Source organism: Cavia porcellus, unplaced genomic scaffold (genome assembly GCF_034190915.1).
Source record: "Cavia porcellus strain 051 isolate PalLab524CR breed Dunkin Hartley unplaced genomic scaffold, mCavPor4.1 scaffold_7, whole genome shotgun sequence".
NCBI classification, from domain to species: Eukaryota; Metazoa; Chordata; class Mammalia; order Rodentia; family Caviidae; genus Cavia; species Cavia porcellus.
In genome coordinates this window covers 21,843,093-21,864,349 of record NW_026947490.1, presented here as the reverse complement: position 1 = coordinate 21,864,349, position 21,257 = coordinate 21,843,093, and the positions used below count along the sequence as shown (strand labels likewise).

The 21,257-nt window shown below is 46.0% G+C and overlaps 2 protein-coding genes across 2 annotated transcripts; both read left to right on the top strand.

Annotated features, from left to right (window-relative positions):
* Positions 1-133: 133 nt before the first annotated feature.
* Positions 134-5,758, top strand: Dmrtc2 (DMRT like family C2). The gene is made up of 9 exons (XM_063252243.1): positions 134-236; positions 1,386-1,613; positions 1,781-1,938; positions 2,341-2,417; positions 2,672-2,855; positions 2,998-3,127; positions 4,083-4,143; positions 4,298-4,472; positions 5,354-5,758. Exons 2-9 carry the CDS (start codon positions 1,390-1,392, stop codon positions 5,464-5,466), a joined length of 1,122 nt encoding a protein of 373 aa, XP_063108313.1. The 5' UTR covers positions 134-236; positions 1,386-1,389; the 3' UTR covers positions 5,467-5,758.
* Positions 5,759-12,880: 7,122 nt separating this feature from the next.
* Positions 12,881-19,279, top strand: Rps19 (ribosomal protein S19). Its single transcript, XM_003464548.4, has 6 exons — positions 12,881-12,982; positions 13,442-13,512; positions 13,611-13,711; positions 17,607-17,790; positions 18,270-18,324; positions 19,214-19,279. The coding sequence occupies exons 2-6, from the start codon at positions 13,442-13,444 to the stop codon at positions 19,238-19,240; spliced, it is 438 nt and encodes a 145-aa protein (XP_003464596.1). The 5' UTR covers positions 12,881-12,982; the 3' UTR covers positions 19,241-19,279.
* Positions 19,280-21,257: the final 1,978 nt, after the last annotated feature.

Here is a 21,257-nt window from a genome sequence, read left to right as displayed (position 1 = left end):
GCACTATTGGCTAGCTTGCTACTCTGCCACCTGTAGAAGTCCAAACGGAGGAAGAGGCGGGGCATCAACGCACCATCTCAAACCGCATTGGTTGCCCTGTGTGGCCGGTGCTCGAAGCTCATTGGTCCTTGTAGGAAGACGAGGGAAAACTAGCGCGAGCGTGACCGTTCCTCACACTACTTTCTCTCCCCTACCCTTGACCTCCTCGCCACTGAGTCACTCCGCTCGAGGCTGTGGTAACCACGGGGTGGCGGCATGAACACGAGCCCTCCCCACCCTCTCCCTACTGCTCCTTCTCTCTTGCGCGGGATCCCCCACCCAGCCCCCAAGCATCCTCTTGGCCACCTCGCGCCCCTCGCACCCCTCTCCATTCCCCCACCCGCGGGCCTCTTGGCGCAGCGCGTTCCTCGTGCCCTGCCCCCTCCCTGACACTCTGGAGCGCGGTAGAGCCACAGGCAGGCGTTTGAGGGGCGGCTGCTGGGAGGGTGCACGGCCTGTAAGGGTTATGTGGCGGGATGCGTGGGATTAATTTGTTGGAGGCGGGTGCAGGTTCATAAACGCTGGATACAACCGCATGCAAGAACCAGCCCTCGCATTCCGAGGCGTGGGCTGGTCCTTGAACGGGATTTGGCGCGTGACAGGGACGCAGTAAACATTTGTAGAATGAAGGAGTGAATGAAAATAACTGCTGAAAGTAGAGAGGGAATCCCAGGGAATAAGGTAATTAGTGAGGGAATAACCATAAACTGAAGGAGAGTAAGGGACAGAATGAGTTGCAGGGCATATGTTGGATTAAGAATTGACGAGGGCATAAAAGGGGGGTTTTTTGTTTTGATGTTTTGTTTTGGGCGGTTTTTTGTTTGGTTGATTGGTTTTGATTGTTTGTTTGTTTGAGCCAGGCTTCTTGGTGTCACACGTCTTTATAGTACAGGCAATTTAGTGAGATCATTTAAAAACTAAAGGGGCTGGAAATGTAGCTCAGTGAAGAGGGGCAGAGAGAGAGAGAGAGAGATCAGGATAGGATGACAGTTGTTGAAAAGGATGCCAGGGCAAACTTGGATGGAATGGAGTGTTTGTGGGAAAAGGATGTGGGCATCAAGAGGAGCCTAGAAGGGCATGTGTGTGCCCAAAACTGGGATTCATTGTGGGAAAGTGTGCCAGTGAACAAAGGAGGATGCTGTTTGTATTGAAAGAGTACTTAAGAAAGGAAAGAGGAGAAAGATTTAGGAAGAAAGACCAATGAAAAAGGTGGTGGGGTGAAGAAAGGAGAAAGCAGGCTCCAGAGAGGGGCAGAATTTAAAAACACAGATGTGGCCTCGCCAGAACAGTAGAGGTGGGTAAGAGGAGGTCCTACATAGCCATCCTAACCTACCACCTGCACCTAGATCCATGGAACCCAGTGAAACGCCTGCTGCTCACCACTGCGCTGCTGACTCTGCCTCAGGAGTTGAGACCAAAGCCATCCAGGGCACAGAGCTTATCCCCAGAAGAGCTGTCAGTCGCTCTCCAACTTGCGCCCGCTGCCGCAATCATGGCATCACAGCCCATCTCAAGGGCCATAAGCGCCTCTGCCTCTTTCAGGCTTGCGAGTGTCACAAGTGTGTCCTCATCCTGTGAGTATGAGGTCCCCCAGAAGGCTTACCTTTGCCTTGGACTCCAATGCCTCCTAGCCCTTGGGGCTATGGACACTGGCTGCCTCCAGGCCTCTCCATGTCTAAGGAGGGAAGGCAGATGGACTCCCTATAAAGGCTTTTGACTTGCAACCCACCCCCTCTTTTAGGGAACGTCGGAGGGTCATGGCTGCACAAGTGGCTTTGCGAAGGCAGCAGGAGGCCCAGCTAAAGAGGCATCTAGCTCAGGGACTGGTGAGGAGAGGGGCAACCCCTCTCAAAGTGCCCATCCACGTTAAGAAAGAAGTTACTCAACCAGGGGTCCCATGTGAGTGTCTCTGGCTTCAAATGGGGCACAGATTTGGGTGTAGAAAGCATAAATAGGGAAAAGAAAACCAGTCGTGCCATTTAATGGGCATGTTATCTTGGGCAAGTTGTTTCTACCCTCTGGGCTTCAGCCTCCCAACTATAAAAAAAGGATCAAGTGCAGTGAAATCTTCACGTACAAATTGAGAGAGCTGCCCATGGTGGCACTCCCCTGTAATCCTAGCACTTCATAAACTAAGGCAGGAGCATGACCATGAATTCAAGGCTAGCCTGAATTACATAGTGAGATCTTGTCTCAAAAAAAATAGAAAAGAAAATGATCAGAGACAGATAAGTCAGATGGAGCTTTGAGGAGGAAAGGAGTCCAGAAGAGCACACTAGAGCTCTCCTTGCTCCTTCACAGCTGGAAAGGAGAACATAGCACCCTTGCCTCAGAATCTTCACGGGGCAATCCCACTGGCACTGACACCCCCTGGGAAGGTAAGGCAATCCTATGCCCAGAGGGCATGATATCCACCCTATCTCCTACCCAGATCCCTTCCTCAATGCTCTCAACATCTGGATTCTAGCCCCATCCTCCACTTAGTATCTAATCTTAAGCAAGTCACTTCTTTTGGAAAAATGAGAGGGTAGAATTTTAAGGCCCATACATAGTTTTGGGGTTCTATCCCATCCTAGAATACAGCTTTTCTCCAGCTTTGTACCTAACTGACTTATGCCTTCTACTCTTACAGGAGAACTCCTGTGGGCCTCTGCTGCTCAGCCGTCCCCCAGAAGGCTTGCCTTTACCTTGGACTCCAATGCCTCCCAGCCCTTGGGGCCATGGACACTGGCTGCCTCCAGCCCTCTCCATGCCACCCCCAGTGGTGTGTCGCTTGCTCTGCCAAGAACCTGCTGTCCCTCTGCACCCCTTCCCTGGTAGGAAAAGAATTCAACATTCATTCAGTGCCAGTTTGCCAATGTATCAGAAAGGAAAGAGGAAAGGGGCACAGGTGAGGAATGGGAGTACAGAGCAGTGACTTCTGATCCCTATACACTCTGCATGCTTTGTCTTCCTTAGGTTTTGACTCTGGTACCCCCCTCCGGCTGCCCACTCATGGGTCCCTCCCAGCCTTCCCAGGATCTCGCTCAGTACTGACAGCTCCTCCTCCTCCTGGAGAGCCCCAAGGGCCCCCTAGCCTGCCACACACGTGAGTATAGAGACAGATAGATGTGTATTTATTCCAAGCCTAACTCTGTTATGAATACTGCAGTGGATGATAAAGAAGAAGAGCTCCCAGACTACCAATAGGCAATGCAGAGTGCTCATAGATCTACTGTTTCCTGTCTATGAACCTTTGGACAAGTATCTAAATGTGTCTGAGCCTGTTTTTTTTTTAATGAGTAAATAAAAGATGCTAATCCTTTAAGGTTTTTGTAATAATTAACGATAATGTATAGAATATACCTAACACAGATCCTAACTTGAGGAAATAATGAATATTAAATCTTAAAAAGATGAGATGGAATAGGATTACCTACTGAAATGGAAGATCAGGATGGTAAGATCTTCAGTCTTATCAGAGAAAGATTCTTGAAGGTGGCCTCTGCTCGCCTTCAGATTCCACAGAGACTGGGGAAGGAAACCAGACCTGGCACAGCATGGTCAGTAATCCAAGTCCCTCTAGATATATTGGCCATTTTTTTAAAACTGACACCAAAATCTGAGCTTGGTGGTGCACACCTGTAATCCCAGTATTCTGGAGGCTGAGGCAAAAGGACTGCTGTGAGTTTGAGGCCAGCCCTGTCTCAAAAAAATAAACTGACACCAATGATATCCTGTAATCCTTAAAGTAATCTGGGAAGAAAAATTGTCATGGTTTTTATTTTATAGAAAATAAATCAGGCCAGGGGCTGGGGATTTAGCTCAGCGGCATAAGCGCCTACCTTGCAAGCAGGCAGTCGTGAGTTCGATCCCTGGTACCGATAAAAACAAAAACCACAAAAAAAAAAAAAAAAAAAAAAAAGAAAAGAAATCAGGCCAAGATGAGGCACAACACTTACCCAAACCCACAAAGCTCAAAGGACAAGTAGGTTCTCAGAACTCTAATCCTTATCTTAAATGTTTATACATTTAATCCCCTTGGCATCTCTTCTTGCTTCTAGATGCTCAACTGTGATACTCCAGTCTTGTGGTGCCCCGGACTCTCTTCTGCTACAGCCACAGGTCCTGGGAAAGAAGTGATATCCAGGACCCAGGGAGGCGGTTAAGTCTGAAGAAGGGAAAAGCAAGAGAATGCGAAGGAACTAAAGATAGAGGGGAACACAGAGGGGTGGGCAGAAATGGTGGTTCCCAGGCTTCTTTTCTCTTTCCTTTGCAGGCTCCTGGATCCTCTCGCCTGGCCTGGACATCTCCCCCCTCAGAGTGGCAGCTGCAGCAGGAGGCAGCTGAGGCTCTTGTAGGTCTGAAAGACTCATCCCAGGCTCCCCGACTGAACCCTTCTGTATCCCCCAACCCCGCCTGGATCTCCCTACTCCACCCCTGTGGCCCAACAGGTAACCTGCTTCCTAAAAAGTGGTTGGGAAGTGATGATTAGACTAACCAGAGACTAACCAAGGAAATAGGAAGTCAAAAAATTGAATGCCCTCAGGTCCAGATCCCCAAGCTCCTCAGCTTGCCTCTGGGATTGCAGCTGATGGTTATTTAGTAAATCACTTTTACCAGTTTTGTGACCAGCAACAAATGTTCAGCATCTTGATGTCAAAGAAAATGAGGCCCTTAAAGAGGCAGGGACTTGTCCAAAGGCATATTAGCAAGATAACATGGAGCCTGGTCTCGTGACTGCAGCCCAGTTCTCTCTCTCCAGACCCTAGCCACCTGCTGAAGTCTGGAGAGGGAATGAAGAAGTAACCAGGGTCTGGCCTGGGAGGAGGTAACTGCCTTGCAGGAGCTTCCATTCTAGTTGGGGAACTGAGGTACCTTCACAAGTCTCAGTGACAAGACCTGAGGAATTCTGAAGAGTGGGAAACACTCAGGACAGAGAAGAAGGCTGAGAGTCCTCCTGTCCAATGGTGAATTGGCCTAGAGGAACTTCTGCAGTAGGGAGTGATAAGGCTGGAGAGGCTTCTGCTATGGAGATCTGGCACGCTGGGCTTAGAAGTCTAAACCACCAACTGCACAAAAGGGACCCAGGGAATGTTTCGGAAATAGAGACATATTCAGAGACCCTGAACTTTAGGAAGACAAGTATAGTGGGTTTGATGACAGGGCAGGAAAAAGCAAGGCTAGAAATGAGAAAATCAGCAAGTGGGGGGGGGGGGTCTGTGTAATAACTCAGGTGAACAAGCATGAGGCTTGGATCAGATGGGGTAAATAGGGAGTTTCTGGGAAGGAAAATGGATGTGACCTGGTCCTGCCACTTCCTGCTTGCCTGTAGCTCCCACTGGAGGAAGAGGATTTCAGCCTGTTGGACCCGCTCTGCGCTCCAGCCCAGCTCCATCTGTCTCTCTGCATATTGGGCGTCTGGGGTCCATCTCCCTCCTGAGCTAGAATCCAGAAGTGGAGATTACCTCGGTGGGGTAGGGAAGTGAAAACTTGTGGGCACTACATATTTGGCATTTTACTTAGGAGTCTTGCATGGAATTTAAAGTAATACAAGCTTCAGGATTTTTTTTTTAATTTCAGGTACTTCATTAGCTTTTAGTTCCTTTTGTAGTATCGGCATTTCCTTGGCCAAAGATGGATATATAAATCCTCAAAGAGAAAGTTGTACAATTTTAAATTGACAAGGATCTAAATACATTTTTGCATGAGTTCATGTGTTATATATAACTCGTGTGTCTCCAAGTATGTAAAAATGGGAAAGTATTTTCATTTTGTGTTTAGGTTTGTGTGAATAAGCAAAAAATAAACTTTTGTTGTTTTAAATGACTGAGAATTGGGATTGTGTCATCACAGCTTAATCCAGTCTATTCAACTGAAAGAAAGGACTTGTTCAGTTTACTTCTCAAAATGAAAATCAGTTATTCAGTAACTTCCACAAATAAACACAAACTTGAATTTTTTTATTATGGCCAGATAAAAATGAGAGAAAGGAGATAGGGATTCACTGACACAATAGTTACCCATTCTGTGCCAGACATAGGTTTCTGATATCCAAAGGGCTGCAGATTTTTATTAAGTTTTGTGATTACAATGATACTTCGGTTCACAAACTTGTTTTATGATTTTGGGGACAATGGTCACATTTGTTTTTGTGTGGGGAAGATGGCCATGGTTGTGTTTGTCACCAGTGTGCAGTTTTTGAACCTAAGCATTTGTGAATGGAGATACTACTCCGTTAATACATGTTTGCAGTACCTAATGATTGTGTTTGTTGTGAGTAGTTGATATGTGTACATAATATATCTCCATTTCTTTTTATTTCCCTTCTCCTCTTCTCTCACCCCTTTCCCTCCATCTCTAGATCCTCTTCCCATCAGAGGGTTGCAAATTGAAATAACTACAGGACCAAATATATTACACAAATGAGTGAGGAAGGCCAGGTGGGGGCATCCTTGACTAAGAGACAGCCTCTTTTTGGCCCTAGTGGATTGTTGCCAAGGGAAAACATAGGCTCAGTGCCTCCACATTTTCTGATTTTGCAAAATAAACTGGGAAACTAGATTTCCATATTAACCATCTTAATATATATTCAGTACTAGGTTTTGAACCAAGGGCCTTGCACATGTTAGGCAAGTACTCTAACCCTAAGTTACATCTGTAGCTCAACATCTTTCTCCAGTAAGTATTGGCACAGTTTTCTTCTGTAAATCTTATGTGAGCCAAATAAAATATGTCTTCAGGTTAGCTTTGGCAATGGAATGGCATATTAATGCTAATCTAAAATATTGTTTTCCAGATAGGAAAAATGAGCTGATCAGAACAAGAAAAATCAAGTTAGGCTTTATCAAAATTTTTTTCTAAACTAGGAAGGATTGTGTGTCTAAGTGTGGAAGAATCCATAAAAAGTTGGAGATAATCATTTATTTATTGAGTACCCACTATAATTGATTCACATATCTTCATAGCAACCCTATAATACACGCATTATTTCATTCTATTAATAAATGGAAAATCTTGAAATGATCTGCCCAAGATTTGAAGGAAAATTGCAAGGCAACAATCAAGAGGATTCCTTCTTGCCATGCCCCAAATCTATTAATAGTTTTCATAAAGCATAAAGCAAAAGATTTGGGACTCCGGGTACAGATATGACTCCAAATGGTTTTTCAAAAAAGTACTGCTGAGGATGTAGCTCGGGTGGAATGCTTGCTTGCCTGCATGCACGAGGCCCTGGGTTCAACCCCTAGTATGATGCATATGAAAGAGTCCTTTTCTGTTCAGGCTATTACTAAGTTACAACAAGATCTTACCTACATGTGTTTGTTAGTTCTTCTCCTTGAACTGTTTCAAACATATGAAAACCTGATGAGCTATTCCAAGATACAAAGACCTGGAGATGCCTGTCTATTGCTACCCTTAGAAGGGGCAGACAATTCAACGAATGTAACCTGATCACAAATTGTTTTTCCTGATGTTATATACTCTCAAGATAATTAATCATAATAACTTCCAATTACATCTTTTACATTATTCAGAGCCTTAAGAAGGGCTGCTTCTAATCCCTAATAGAATTATCCCTAATAGGTTACAGAGTAGCAAACCTACATCATTCTCAAGAGCTTCTGTAAGACATCAAAAGATTAAAGTCCATTTCACACTTTCCTTCATTCCTTAAGTTATAACTTAGATATATGATTGTCCCTTAATAGGCCTGCCTACACCTTGCTGTACCATGCTGGCCCCGTGACAGATGACCAAGCCCACAGAATCATAGAGCAGGGAAGCATCGCAGCATGCAGTATAGCTAAGACTCTGCTACTTAGGGATGACCAAAGTCCCAAGTACACCAAGATCACACAGCTAGGAAGGGTATAACAGAAGTATAATTTGGGGATAAAAAGTAGCATGAGAAAAGAGGGAAGAGAAAATGATGGGATAATGGAGGGAGCAGAGAGCAAGCCTTTTTGGTTCTCTGGAGCCCACCTCTTGTTCAGTGTCGGATGTTGCAAGGCTTTTTCCATCATTAGCTGGAACTTACCTTTCAAATTTTAGCATCTCTTCATTGGTGCCTGAAGGGCTGGTGCAGAAGTAAGCCTTAAGAACATGGGTAGATCCAGACACAGTGCCACACCCCTATAATCCCAGCACTCCAGAGGCTAAGGCAGAAGGATTGCCACAAATTTAAGGCCACCTTGAACTTCTTAGTAAAACTCTCTGCCACCCCCCTAAAAAAAAAAAAAAAATATATATATATATATATATATATATATATATATATAGTCAGTACAAGAATTGCTCATGCTACCACATTGCTACTCCCTTTGAGTACAGCACTCTTCTCATGCAACTGTAAGGAGCCAGTAGGCTCCTGGCCTCTGACCAGTGCTCATGGACTTCAGCCAGCAGACAATGAACACTGTTTCTTATGCCACCCGCTTTCCCACTTCCCACTGCAGAATAGGCAAGGAATGGACCTAGTATTGTTCTGGAATCCTTTGAAACTTTTTTCATGTACCCTGTTAACACTCTACAGATATAACCAGTGGAATTTCAAATAGTACCACCCCTCCTCCTCTTTCTTCTTGCAAGATTTCTCCCCACAACCACCCAGGTATTATTTCAGAAGCACATTTCACATTTTGTGCCCTTTGAGAATCCACATTCCCTTCATTTCAGCCCTATGTGAACTTGGTCCCTTTCTGACCACATTTCTAGTACACGGTAATAAAATCACATCACCTGTCCCATCCATGCTACACGCAAGCCCTCATTCTTGGCTTATGTAGGTTCACTGTACAGACTTACCCACTTGTATAGCTAGCTTTGTAACCCTGACACATATTCACATAAGCATAGTCCTACAATTGATACTCTGCATAAGCTTTCCCCCAAAAGGAAGATTTATCCTTTTAGCCAAGTGCGTGAATCATTCTGAAAAGCTGAGGAGGGAGGATCACAGATTCAAATGTTGTTTCTTTTCTTTTTACTTTTTTTTTTTTTTTTTTTTTTTTTTTTGTACTGGAGATCAAACTCAAGACCTTGTACTTGCCAGGCAGGCACTTATGCTGCTGAACTAAATCTCCAGCCCTAGGGTCACAGATTCAAACCCAGCACAGGCAACTTAGCAAGGCTTTGTCTCAATTTAAAAAAAAAAAAAAAATTGTAAGGAGCTGTCAATGTGGTCCAGTGTGAATGCTCTGGGTTCAGCCCTTAGTACCACCTCCCTAAAAAAAGCATTCCTTTTTTCTAACTCAGTGTCTCTGTTAAGCTCTATTAAGTTGCTAAGTTGCCTGGGCTGAGCTCAAACTTACCTTTCAGAGTGTTGGCATGACAGTCATGCACCACCATGTCCAGTGCATTCTTTTAATATAGTTTATTATTTAGATCAATTGCAAGTTCAAAGCAAAACTGAGTAGAAAGTAACGTTCCCGTATGTCATCCAACATACACACACACACACACACACACAACACACACTCATCTAGCAACACTCCACACCAAAGTGGTACATTTGTTACAATCAATCTATAATGACACAACTCTCACCCAATGTCCATACTTTGTATTAGGGCTCACTCTAATGTACATTCTAAGGTTTTCAACAAACTTATAATGGGTATCCATCATTACAGTACTATAGAGAACCGTTTCACTGTCCTAAAACTGCTCTGAACAATACCCGTTTAATTCCCACCCCAAACCCTGCAACCACTGATCTTACTATTTCAAGTTTTGCCTTTTTCAGGATGTTATATAGTTGAAATCAAACTGTATTCCTTCAGGTTCACTTTTTTCATATATTTTTTCAATAGTTTATTTCCTCTTAATACTGAATAATACTCCATTGTCCAGATGTACTATGACCTCAAACCTTTTTCTTTTTTTTCTTTTTTTTTTTTTTTTTTTCAGTACTGGAAATCAAACTAAGGCCTAGTGTGTTCCACCCACATACTCTATTACAGAGCTACACCCAGGGACTTCAAACTATTTTTTAAATCTCTGTTTTAGTTTACTAAAAAAAAATGTTAGGATCAGGGATACAGCTCAGAGGCACAGCACCTGCCTGGTAAGTGCAACATCCTGAGTTTAACTCCTGGCCCAAAAAAATTACTAAAAAATGTTAAAAGCAGTCATGAGTTACAGGTTTAAATCTCAGCTCAGCCTTTAACTGTATGTGGCCTTGGACACTCAAGTGACTTAACTTGGACTCTAAGCCTCAGCTGCCTAGTCTATAACTACCTCACAGGACCGTTGATTATAAACCTGCAAAACTTAACTGCTATAAAAATTAACCCCAAGGAAACAGTGCTGAAAAACCATCTCTAAAACCAGAGATTAGTGGAAAGTGTGCTCTTTAAAAGCATGGTCTAAATTACATTGACACAAAGCAACAGTCATGATTTCCAACCTTGACATAAAGCAACAGTCAGGATTTCCAACCAAGATGAGAACTTCAAAGGAAGGGCTTCCACAGACAGCCTCATTCATTTATCTTAACCCTGTATTTCCAAGGAAACAGCACCTGGAGCGCTTCTGTGCCAGATTTGTTTTGCATAAATCCATCAAATTCTGCATAATATGAATGCTATTTAAGTTTCACCCTTTTCAAAATCCTGCATGGTGTTCCACAGTAACTTTAGAGAGTTCTCTTTTTAAAAAAATATTTAGTGGAGCGGGTGTACAGCTCAGTGGTATTATGTTTGCTGAGACTATATAAGTACTTCAGTTTATTTCAGCAGTGAAAGCAAGAAAAAAACAAAGAAACCTATTTCCCTAAACAAACTAGGCTTAAATGATTCAATCCTGCTATTAGAAATGTACATCAGAAATGTTCAAAAAATTAATATAAATTACCCAAGTAAATGGAATTTCCAGTTAAACATGTACATAGAAGTGGGCATGCCTATAATGCCAGCACTCAGGAAGCTGAGGGAGGAGGAGCATTGGGAGTTTGAGACCAGTCTGGGCTACAAAGTGAGCTCAAGGCCAGCCTGAACTGCATAGCAAGACTTTGTCTCAAAAAAAAAAAAAAATGCACATATTCAAGTGTTCAACGTATTGATATTTTGTCATGTGTTGATCTTGAAGGTAAAAAAAAGTCAAGACATTAAAAATATTCTCATATTTTAGAAACAATATGAGCTGAGCACCACTCCCACATGTAGTCCCAGCTACAGGAAGGCTAATGCAAGACAGTCGCTTAGAATCTAGGAGTTCTGGACTGTGGTGCCCTTTGTTCATCAGGGGTGCCACACTGTTTGTAAACAGAATGGTGACCAAAGTGGAACAAAGACCACCAGATGGCCTAATGAGGGGTGAACCCATCCCATTTTGCAAATTGGACCAAGTAAAAATTCCTGTGTTGCTTAGTAAAAACTATTTGAAACATGTTTCAACGGAACAAAACCTTGTCTTAAACGCATGGTTTTCTCATATGGGAAGCATTGTTGTTGTTGTTGTTGTTGTTTTGTTTGTTTGTTGCAGTACTGGAGACTGAACCCAAAGAGAGACCCACTCATGCTAAGTGCTCCACCATTGGGCTACACTCCTAAATCCAAGGTTTTCATTTTTAACAGTTTATTAAACATATTGGTTTGTAAAGTTATATAACATATTGACATATATAAGACATTTTGTACATAGTATCTCAACGTAGAAAACTTTTGGGTTTTTTGAGGTGTCACTATGTAGGATGGGCTGACCTCGAAACTTAAGGTCTTCCCTCCTCAGCCTCTTGAGTGTCGGGACTACCAGCATGTAGCAGCACACACGGCTTCAATGTGGAAATTTTTTACGTTGTTTGCACTGATGTTTTAACATTAAAAATACACATTTAAGTATTTCTTTTCTGTAGCAAGTTAACAATCTTATAAAACCACCAAGGTGTCCTTCACATGCATTGCTGTAGGTTTTATATCGTAATAATACAGAACCAGCAACAGCCAAATAATGTTTACCTGCCCCTGTCTAGAATATGTGATACATCATGTACAAGAGCAGTCACTTAAAATAGGAAAACAATTGGGATCTTGGTGTGGTTTGTTGTTGCTGTTGTCATTGTTTTGGTTGGCTGAGACAAGGTCTCACTATGTCATTCAGACCGACCTTGAACTCATAGCCCAGTTTGGCCTCAAACTCGCGGCAATCCTCCCACTTCAGCCTACCCAGTGAGTGGATGACAGGCCTGGGGATCAGGGGCTTTTTCTTTTCTTTTTTTTCTCCTGTTACGAGACTAAAGCCCGAGGTTGTAAATTCAGGCTGACAAGACTACAGTGCAAAACCTAAATGCCAGACAGACTACAGAACCTGGAGGTAAAGATTAACTAATTCTACAAAGTCCTGCCACTGCCTTTATCACCTCCCCGCCTCCAACTCCTCATCCCACTCGCGTCATCTCGGACTCACTGAAGCACTTTCCGCCCTAAGAAGGGTGGGGCTTCCACAGCCTCCTGCTCCTGCTATTACAGATGTGGAAGAGGGGAAGGCAGGGGCCATAGTTCTTCCTTGCCTTTCCCCCGGGTTCCCCATCATAATTCCACCCCTACTACTCCTACTTCCGGCAAGACGAAAACCACTTCCATCTGGAAAAAGGATGCTTGTTGCTCAACTAGTCCCACACTTCCGCCCTTATAATCACCTCCTCCGCTCTCTTTGCCAGCCTTAAACAACACAAACGAAGCCAGATTCCCTCACCCAACTACAGAAGAGAATTCTCCCCTCTATCACGCCCAGTCCAAGAGAAGAAAGGGCGGGCGGGAAAACACAGGCATCTCTATCCTCACGGAAGCCCGCCCCGTGTGGGCGGAGACAAAGCCTCATTCGCCTTGAGAGAGGCGGAGCCGCCCGCGCTAGTAGCGCTATCGCGAGAACTTGAAACTCCCGCGAGACTTGACGCCCGACTTGTGCGCCCGGGAAACCCCGTCGTTCCCTTTCCCCTGGCTGGCAGCGCGGAGGCCGCACGGTAAGCGTGAGCTCCCCTTCGCGTTGGACGCACGGCGTCGGGGTTGTATCTCTCAGCTCGGGAGCGCGTGTTTAGGGTCTTGGAGCGCCCGGCGTGGTGCCGCCCCGCCCCCTGGAGCGGTGGCCACGTGCGACTGGCAGGCCAGGACATGCCCGATCGGCGTGGTCCGAGAAGCGAGAGGGCCTGGTGGACAGCTGAAGGTGTATAGGGCTCCCAGAATCACGGGAGTGCGGGAAAGGGTCTCGAGAGGCCTCCCAACGTGGGTTGGTCGGGTGGGTTCAATCTCCAGAGACGGCGCCAGGGAACTACGGACCGGGATCCGGGGTTGAAACGTGCCCTAGGAGTTAACCCAGGCGCTGCGGTTTAGGTCGCTGCAGGAGCTCGATTGGTTTTAGGCGAGGGTCTTTGTCAGTCGTCTTCACTAGGCCTGGCGTTCACGTGCATGACTCTCTCTTGCAGATGCCTGGAGTTACTGTAAAAGACGTAAACCAGCAGGAGTTCGTCAGAGCTCTGGCAGCCTTCCTCAAAAAGTGAGTGTAGGGGTCGAGGTTCATGAACGGAGGCTGGAGAGAAGGAGTTTATGGAGATTACCGAATTGTGCTTGCTTGTCGCATTGTTTTGCTCGTAGGTCCGGGAAGCTGAAAGTCCCCGAATGGGTGGACACAGTCAAGCTGGCCAAGCATAAAGAGCTTGCTCCCTACGATGAGAACTGGTTCTACACACGAGCTGGTGAGGAACTGGGGCTGTTGACTGGGTAGCTAACGAGCTGGGCCCAGATGTGGAATCGTTTTCTTGCCCTCTTCCCAAGGATGTGATAGGAAAAGACCTATTAACTGACAGTCTACGTCTACGTGCGCCGTATTTTTGTTGTGGCTTTGACTCGAGTTTTTAAGGAAAGTCTGGAGACAGATGAGTGCTCATAATTTGTTTAGAGATGCCCAGTTTAAAGGGCAACATCCTGCTCTTACTCTCTGCAGTCAGACTCCGAGATCAGGTTCATACCTACCATTTAATTGTGATTTCAAGCATATTGTTTAACCTGTCTTCACTCCTTCAGTGATGCTAACAATTGTATCAATACAGGATTATTGTGAGGAAAGTGTTTAGAGGCTTGTTGTATAGTAATCCAAGAAAAGTCATCTGTGTATTTGCTTTTGTTCAGATCCCAGTGCTAGCTCTTTCCTTAGATCTAGGAAGGTATTTCTACCTTGATAGCTGGGGATCTAGGCAGATTGCACTCTGCTCTAAATCTTAACAAGATCCCCAAGTGCCCAAAAGAAAAACTTGGAAATTTTGTGGCTGCCCTGTGGCCTTGTAGTAGCCCCCTTCTGTTTTAATTTTCTAGTTGTAATTCAAATACATTTGCTGACTACAGAGTGCTAATTATTGCATGTCTTAACCTTTCAAGATCCATAAAGAAGCAAATCCGTGATTTACAACAGTGACCCCAGAATTATTTGGCCTTGGGTCTTGTGTAAGTTGGCATGCACTTGAGCATCGAACGTCATTATGGCCCACTTTGTTTCACAGTTTAGATATGGGAATGGGCATAATTTGACCACAGTTTCTGTCCTCTGGAGACTATACGTTGAACACCAAGATAGTCTGGGTGGGAGGACCCATCATTGTATTTGTGGAAAACAAGAAGCGTACTTCTTTGGCTACCCAAGGTCTGAGTAAGATGTCCCTTCACACACCTAGGAAGCAAGGTTACTTGGTCTTGAATGCTCTTTGAACATTGACAGGTCATGGCGTCTTTGGATTTAGGATTAGAAGGAAATAGTCTAAATAGCTTTTCCATTGGTTGATGTGAATGTACACCCTGTAATGTGCAAAAAACTTAAAATATAATTGCTTTTGTCCGTTTGCACAGTTGATATCAGGGTCAGGACAGCCAGTGATGCTAATCAAGGCTAGGTTATAAATCTAGGTAGCACACTGGTCATGTTACAGTTGCTGTAACCCTTTCTTGCCCACTCCGGACTTCTCAGTGGGTATGCATTTTGTACTTGATACTAGTCTCATCTGATGGTCCCTATTGGGCTTCACTTTCCCAGCCACCCTGTGGTCTAAGAGCAGTTAGTTTCTAGGCCCAAGCTCATATGTTTTTTGTTTGTTTTGTTTTGTTTCGTTATTTTGGATCAAACTCATGACCTCATGCTTGCCAGGCAGGCGCTTATTTTGCTGAGCTAAATCCCCAGCCCCCCAAGCTCATGTTTTTGTGGGATGTTGGTACTCCAGGTTGTTGACAGGTGCCAGGGTAGTTGTGACAGATTGGCTCTTTCCTGTCTGACCCTCTGTAGAAAGTGCTTACCAATATCCTAGAATGCAATGCATGCATGCAGCATGGACAGTTTGCATCATTGAAAGCTCCAGACAGATCTCCATCACTGGCCTGTATACTCAAGTTAAAGGAGTGATCTCTGAGACAGGAAACCAAGGTACATAAAGGTGAAGTGACTTGGCTTCAAGTGGCCGTGTAGATGACAGGTTCTGTCCAAAACTAGGCATGTGGCTGTATTTAAGATTTCTCTGGATGGTGGGCACTGAGGTGCCTGGAGAAGAGGCACAGGATAAGTCCCAAGGTGGTGAGGTAGAGCTAGAAAGGACCCAGTTAGAAAGTGGAGACCATTGGACAGGAGGGCTCAGTGTGCTCAGGAGACAACTTTAGGACAGGGTGAAGTGTTGCCCTATTTGGGCCTCTCGGTTTGTTTCTTAGGAGTGAGAGAAAGAGTGCACTGTGTCCATTGTCAGGTTCAACTGGGGGCTTATGATCGGTCTTAAAGTGGAGGTTGATCCCATCTGCCCTTTGTGCAGGGGTCACAACACAGTGAATAGAGGTCAAAAAAGATGTCCCTCTACTTTCTGACGTAAGTCAGAATGGGGCCATCAGTCTGTTCTTGGCCCAAACTTGAGGGACCGAGTTGCCATAACCCAAGAAACTTGGGAACTTAGTCTCCCTGTGAGCTCAAGCACAGGGACTTCCACAGCTTTTTGAAAAGAAATGAGGGGGCTAGATGTTTAGCTCAGTGGCATAAGCACCTGCCTTGCAGGCAGGCAGTCTTGAGTTCGATCCCCAGTACCGATAAAAAGGAAAAAGTCAAAAAAAAAAAAAAAAAAAGAAAAGGAATGGGACAGTCACTCCAAAGACAGAAAAAGAGCACGGGCCTGTGGGGAGGCTGAGGAGTGGTTTATGGCAGGACTCGGCCCATCAGATCTCTGATACCAGCTGGGGTGGCCTGGATTTGTGTACTTTGAGCAAATCTTGAGGGTGTAGAAAAGAGGTCAGTTACATAGAATTCACTATTTTAGTTTTTACAGCTTCCAGTTTATAAAATAAATTCTCTTGTGGGTCAGAAAAGTGACCTACCTACATGAACTGAGGTCTCTTTGGCAGGGCTTTGTGATCTGATAGAAGATTGATTGGTCTCCATACTGGATGGCTTTTATACAGCACAGAGTCTCGTAAGCTCCCATTGAAGAATCCTGTAGGCTTTGTGTGATCTTGCTCTACTGGACACCATGCAAGAGTTCTAAATGAACGGTCACCTTCAGTGCTACTTTACACTTGGACGCCAGACACAGTATCACGCTGACAAATAGTAAGAGATATCATTTGGCCAAACTATGATCACTGGCTGATTGCTGAACCCTGAGATAAAGCAGAATCCCTGCCCTTGTGTTCTACACAGCTTTGCAGTGGTTGAAGTTTGGGTACTACCCACATCTTGAGCACCGATTCTTTCAGGCTTCAGTGCCACAACAGGCAGCCCCTCTGCGGCTAGGAGATAATGGGGCCATTGTATCTTTACTTACCCGATTCTGGGGGCTTCCTCCTGCACCTTGGAATCAGGTTTGGTGGCCAGCCTCCCACTTGGTAGCACTTTTGAGAGGGCTGGTAACTCAGTTGGCTTTCACTGGAGCTTGCTGTCTATGTCTAGTAAGGGCACTGTTTCCTAGGGGAGACTGGAAAGAACTTGTGTAAGCCAGTCAGGGATAAGAGACCCCCCCAAGTCCATGGAGAGAGCAGTGCACATTTCAGGTGGGGTGCATTCACCAATAGTATCTGCCTTGATCATTTTGCTGAGCTCTACCCTACTGGCACAGCCATGGAGCTGCCCTCAGAAGCAGTTTCTTTCTCCTCTCCTCTGAGTCTTGGCCCACAGAGGTGAAAATGGTAGCAGTTTTTCCGTGTAGTCTGAGCTGGCTTCAGACTCGGTGATCCTTCTGCCCCAGCCTCCCCAAGTGCCAGGATTACAAGGGGTGTACCACCATGCCCATCCCTTGCATTTCCTGTTTGCTCAGCTCCATCTAGCTGTTAACCAGTAAAATAGCAATGAGGTTATCAAGTAAAAGCTGAGGACATTGGGCCTGGAGAGGGAGTGTCCTGCCAGAGTGGTAGACCACTTAGCTACAGAAGACCTGGAGTCAAAAACGAGGCTGTCAGTGTTGGGTCCTGGTGTTTTTCATTCCCTTCCCTATGAAATGGTGAGAATTAGTGCCTTGGTATGTATGTATGTACATACACATTATGTATGTACCTTGAACGGGGCTGGGGCACTCAGTATGGGGAGGAGACTTCTCTGAGAAGCATCCTCAAACTCCCTCTCACCCCCACCTCCAGCTTCCACAGCACGGCACCTGTACCTCCGGGGTGGTGCTGGGGTTGGCTCCATGACCAAGATCTATGGTGGACGTCAAAGGAATGGTGTCATGCCCAGCCACTTCAGCAGAGGCTCCAAGAGTGTGGCACGCCGAGTCCTCCAAGCCCTGGAGGGGCTAAAAATGGTGGAAAAGGACCAAGATGGGTAAGCAGTGAGGAGGCTGAGAGCCAGGTCACGCCCACAGATGAGCTAGAATGGAGTTGTCAGGTGCTGCACCCGAGGATGGATTTGGTTGCCAAATGCCCTGCGCCTGCCCCTGGGCCTCAGGCAGGCAGGGGGTTCAGCAGAAACACAAACAGTGAAAGCCTCAACCCGACCTCTCTGGCTGACTTCCTCAGGCTCAGGGAAGGTAATTTAGCGACTGTCCGCTTTCATTAGCCTGCTCGTTAACTTTTCCCAATTGATTTTTTTTCGGGGCTTTTGATCTAATGCTTGCACAACTGACACCCTGTCAGTTCCCAGGAGGACACTCCTGCTCCTTCCCCCAGCTTATTAGAATGTAGCAGACTGGAGCCCCAATGTGACTTGTTTGTGGCTGATGTCATGTGGTCCCATGGCCAGGAGCTACAGGAGTCTTGCAACATCTGGTCTCACCGGCACTGCATAACTCTTCCCTTCTACAGGGGTCGCAAGCTGACACCTCAGGGACAGAGAGATCTGGACAGAATCGCTGGACAGGTGAGACATCCATGCAGGCCTGAGCCAGATCCCTTGGTCACTGTAGGCGTTTCTCTATAGAGTCCTTTGTCATATAGATGTTAACCTCTGGGCAAGGCTTCCTAAGGCAGGGAAGGGAATATTCCCTGCTGGAGTCGCTTGGAAGTTTGGGTGCTGGTGTAGAGGAAACCCAGGCCCAGTACCCCCACACTTGGTCCCCTCTGGGCAAGGCTTCCTAAGGCAGGGAAGGGAATATTCCCTGCTGGAGTAGCTTGGAAGTTTGGGTGCTGGTGTAGAGGAAACCCAGGCCCAGTACCCCCACACTTGGTCCCCTCCCTGGTCAGCTTTAGGGTTCTGACTGCAGGATTTCTTGTTCTTGCTGGGTACCAGGCAGGGCAACACAGGAAAAGCTGAGATGAGCCCCGACCCTGACTGACCTACACTGTCACCCCAGCTCTGCAGTCTCCCTGTGTAACATGTGGTCTACCCCTACCTCCCTCGAGTGGTGGTGTGGATTCCACAGGCCGCAATGCAGCAGGGCCTCCTAGGGGCCTTGGCATGTTCATGAAGGTACATGTCTGTAATCTTAGCATTCTGGGGGGCTGAGGCAAGAGGATTAAGGCCATCTGGACTACGTAGTTAGACCTCGCCTCCAAAAAAGAATGTCCCTGTTAATAATTGGGTGCTGTGCAGAACTTGGCACAAATTGTCAGTGCTAAAGGTTCTCCTCATAGGATTCTGTTTCATTTCCTGGAGCCCAGTTTACAGGTCTGTAACCTGGGGAAATGCCCATGGTTGTGAGGTTAAGTGAGATGACCGCATTGGGCATCCTGGGATGGTGAGTAGCTAATTATACATAGTGTACCCCAGCAGAAACTCTGCTGATCTTATTTCCCCATCTTTCCCACAGGTGGCAGCTGCCAACAAGAAGCATTAAAACAAAGGATGCTGGGTTAATAAATGGCCTCATTCGTAATCATGGTGTGGCTCTCTTTTCATCGGCTGTTCTTTGGGCGGAGGAGACTGGAGCATGTCCTCCTTCCCTTCTGTAAAAAGGACAGGATCTCAGGAGAGTTGGTGAGGCAGGACCCAGAGGCCCCTTGTGCCATCTCCACACATACCTCCCCAAAGTTTATACTGGAACAGGGCTGCCAGGGTTGAGCTTGACCTTGTGGCCTCTTGCATACTAGTCCTGCTCAGTGATTGGTCCCTGGAACCTGGAGGAGACTACCAGTGTAATCAAGCCCACCTCTGAGCTGGGAAAACTGAGAACCTGAGCCTGAAGTGGCTCAGCCAAGGTGCTGACGTTCCACCCCTATTCAAGCTGTTTTTCAAATAAGACCCAATTCCTTCCAGTGCAAAGCCTGAACTTGGGCTCGGGTTCTAGCTCTGGGCTAAGGAAGTGGTTCAGTAGTAAGAAAGTCCTACCTGTGACTTTGTGCACCTAACTTGTCCTCTGAGCCTTAGCTGTTCCACTGCAAGATTCAGCAAGATGCTGTGTAGAGCTTTGGTTCTGGGTAGCACACCAGAGGAACGGCCACCTTTAAAAAGCAAGGTGTTAGAAATGGGAAATAGCAGGGTGGGTGGGTCCTGTAGTAGATAGAGAATGTCTAAGACACTAGAACTTGCTGCATGCTGGCACTGCCAGGTGTTGGAAGAAATATTCCCAGCAACCTTGTGAAGTATGTTGGTGGGAGGTAGTCATGTTTTGCTGAAAAGCCAATCAGCCATCCTGGTACGAGGCAATGAGAACTCTGCTGGGCGTGGCCTTGGGGCAGTCATCACTATTGTAGGAGCTTTTTTTGTTTTGAGGCCATGGCTGTGTAGGCTGACCATCCTGCCTCAGCCTTCCTGAGTGCTGAGATCACAAGTGCCACCACATCCAGCTCTCCTTTTGCCCAGTGAGAAAGAAGAACATTGTTTAGAGCTGACAGAGCTCAGTTTATATAGAGCACAGGGCACTGAGTGCTAGCTAAGTGACTGGTACCCAAACAGACTGCCTGGCCTTGGGGTTGCACCTTCACCCCTCCTGCCATTGGGGGGGGGGGCGGTTTGCAGTCAAGGGCTGAAAAATGGTTTACCAGCTAACAGGGCTGGACTAGAGCTTCCAGCTTGGGACCCATGCTTCTGGGAGGGTCTCCTAGGGAGAAACAGACACATCAGGAGGCCAACTGAGCACCTGAGTCTCTTGAGGAAGCAGGAGGTCCCAAGCATCAAAGGAAAATTAACTCTATCTAGAAGTGTGTTAATGCACTTTGTAATGCTAGTACAGCCTCAAGAGTTGATTATATCCATGTTACAGGGGAAGAAATAGCCACTCAGTTGGCAGAGCGGAGATACAAGCTTAAGGAAACATTGGGCATGTGTGTTTATGTGCAGTGCTGAGAACTAGACCAGTCTCCAGCCCATTTTTGAAACAAGGTCTCACTAAATTTCTCTGTGAACTCAAACTTGAGGTCCTCCTGCTTCAGCTTCTCAGGGTGCTGGAGGTAGTCGTGTTTTGCTGGAAAGCCAATCAGTCATTATGTCTCCATGTCTACCTTGAATCTCAGATTCTTAAGGCCTATGCCAATAATGGCACACTTTTTATGAGAACTTTTGATGGTACAGCTAGCTTGCTAGGGTACATGTGCTATCAGGTTCACCACCACTGGTTTATGCTTTTTTTCAAGTGGGTGACAGTTATACCATTTTTAAATTACTAAATATTTTAGGAATGCAAAACAGTATTCAAGACTGTGACAGAAACCAGTTTTAAGAAGTAGCCTTGGGGGGCTGGGGATTTAGCTCAGCGGCATAAACGCCTGCCTTGCAAGCAGGCGGTTGTGAGTTCAATACCCGGTATTGAACTCATAGCATAGCATACTTGAGGTCCTGAGTTTGATTGCTCAGGGCCGCCAAAAAATAAATAGGGCTCAGAGGAGAGCACTGACTGCCCAGTGATACAAGTAGTC

Excerpts from the sequence above, each read along its gene's own strand:
- Dmrtc2 (XM_063252243.1), top strand. The coding sequence starts at position 1,390 with ATGGAACCCAGTGAAACGCCTGCTGCTCACCACTGCGCTGCTGACTCT. Across the intron at positions 1,614-1,780 it reads CACAAGTGTGTCCTCATCCT|GGAACGTCGGAGGGTCATGG; the intron begins GTGAGTATGAGG and ends CCCCTCTTTTAG. Across the intron at positions 2,418-2,671 it reads CACTGACACCCCCTGGGAAG|GAGAACTCCTGTGGGCCTCT; the intron begins GTAAGGCAATCC and ends CTACTCTTACAG.
- Rps19 (XM_003464548.4), top strand. The coding sequence starts at position 13,442 with ATGCCTGGAGTTACTGTAAAAGACGTAAACCAGCAGGAGTTCGTCAGA. Across the intron at positions 13,513-13,610 it reads CTGGCAGCCTTCCTCAAAAA|GTCCGGGAAGCTGAAAGTCC; the intron begins GTGAGTGTAGGG and ends TTTTGCTCGTAG. Across the intron at positions 13,712-17,606 it reads CTGGTTCTACACACGAGCTG|CTTCCACAGCACGGCACCTG; the intron begins GTGAGGAACTGG and ends CCCCACCTCCAG.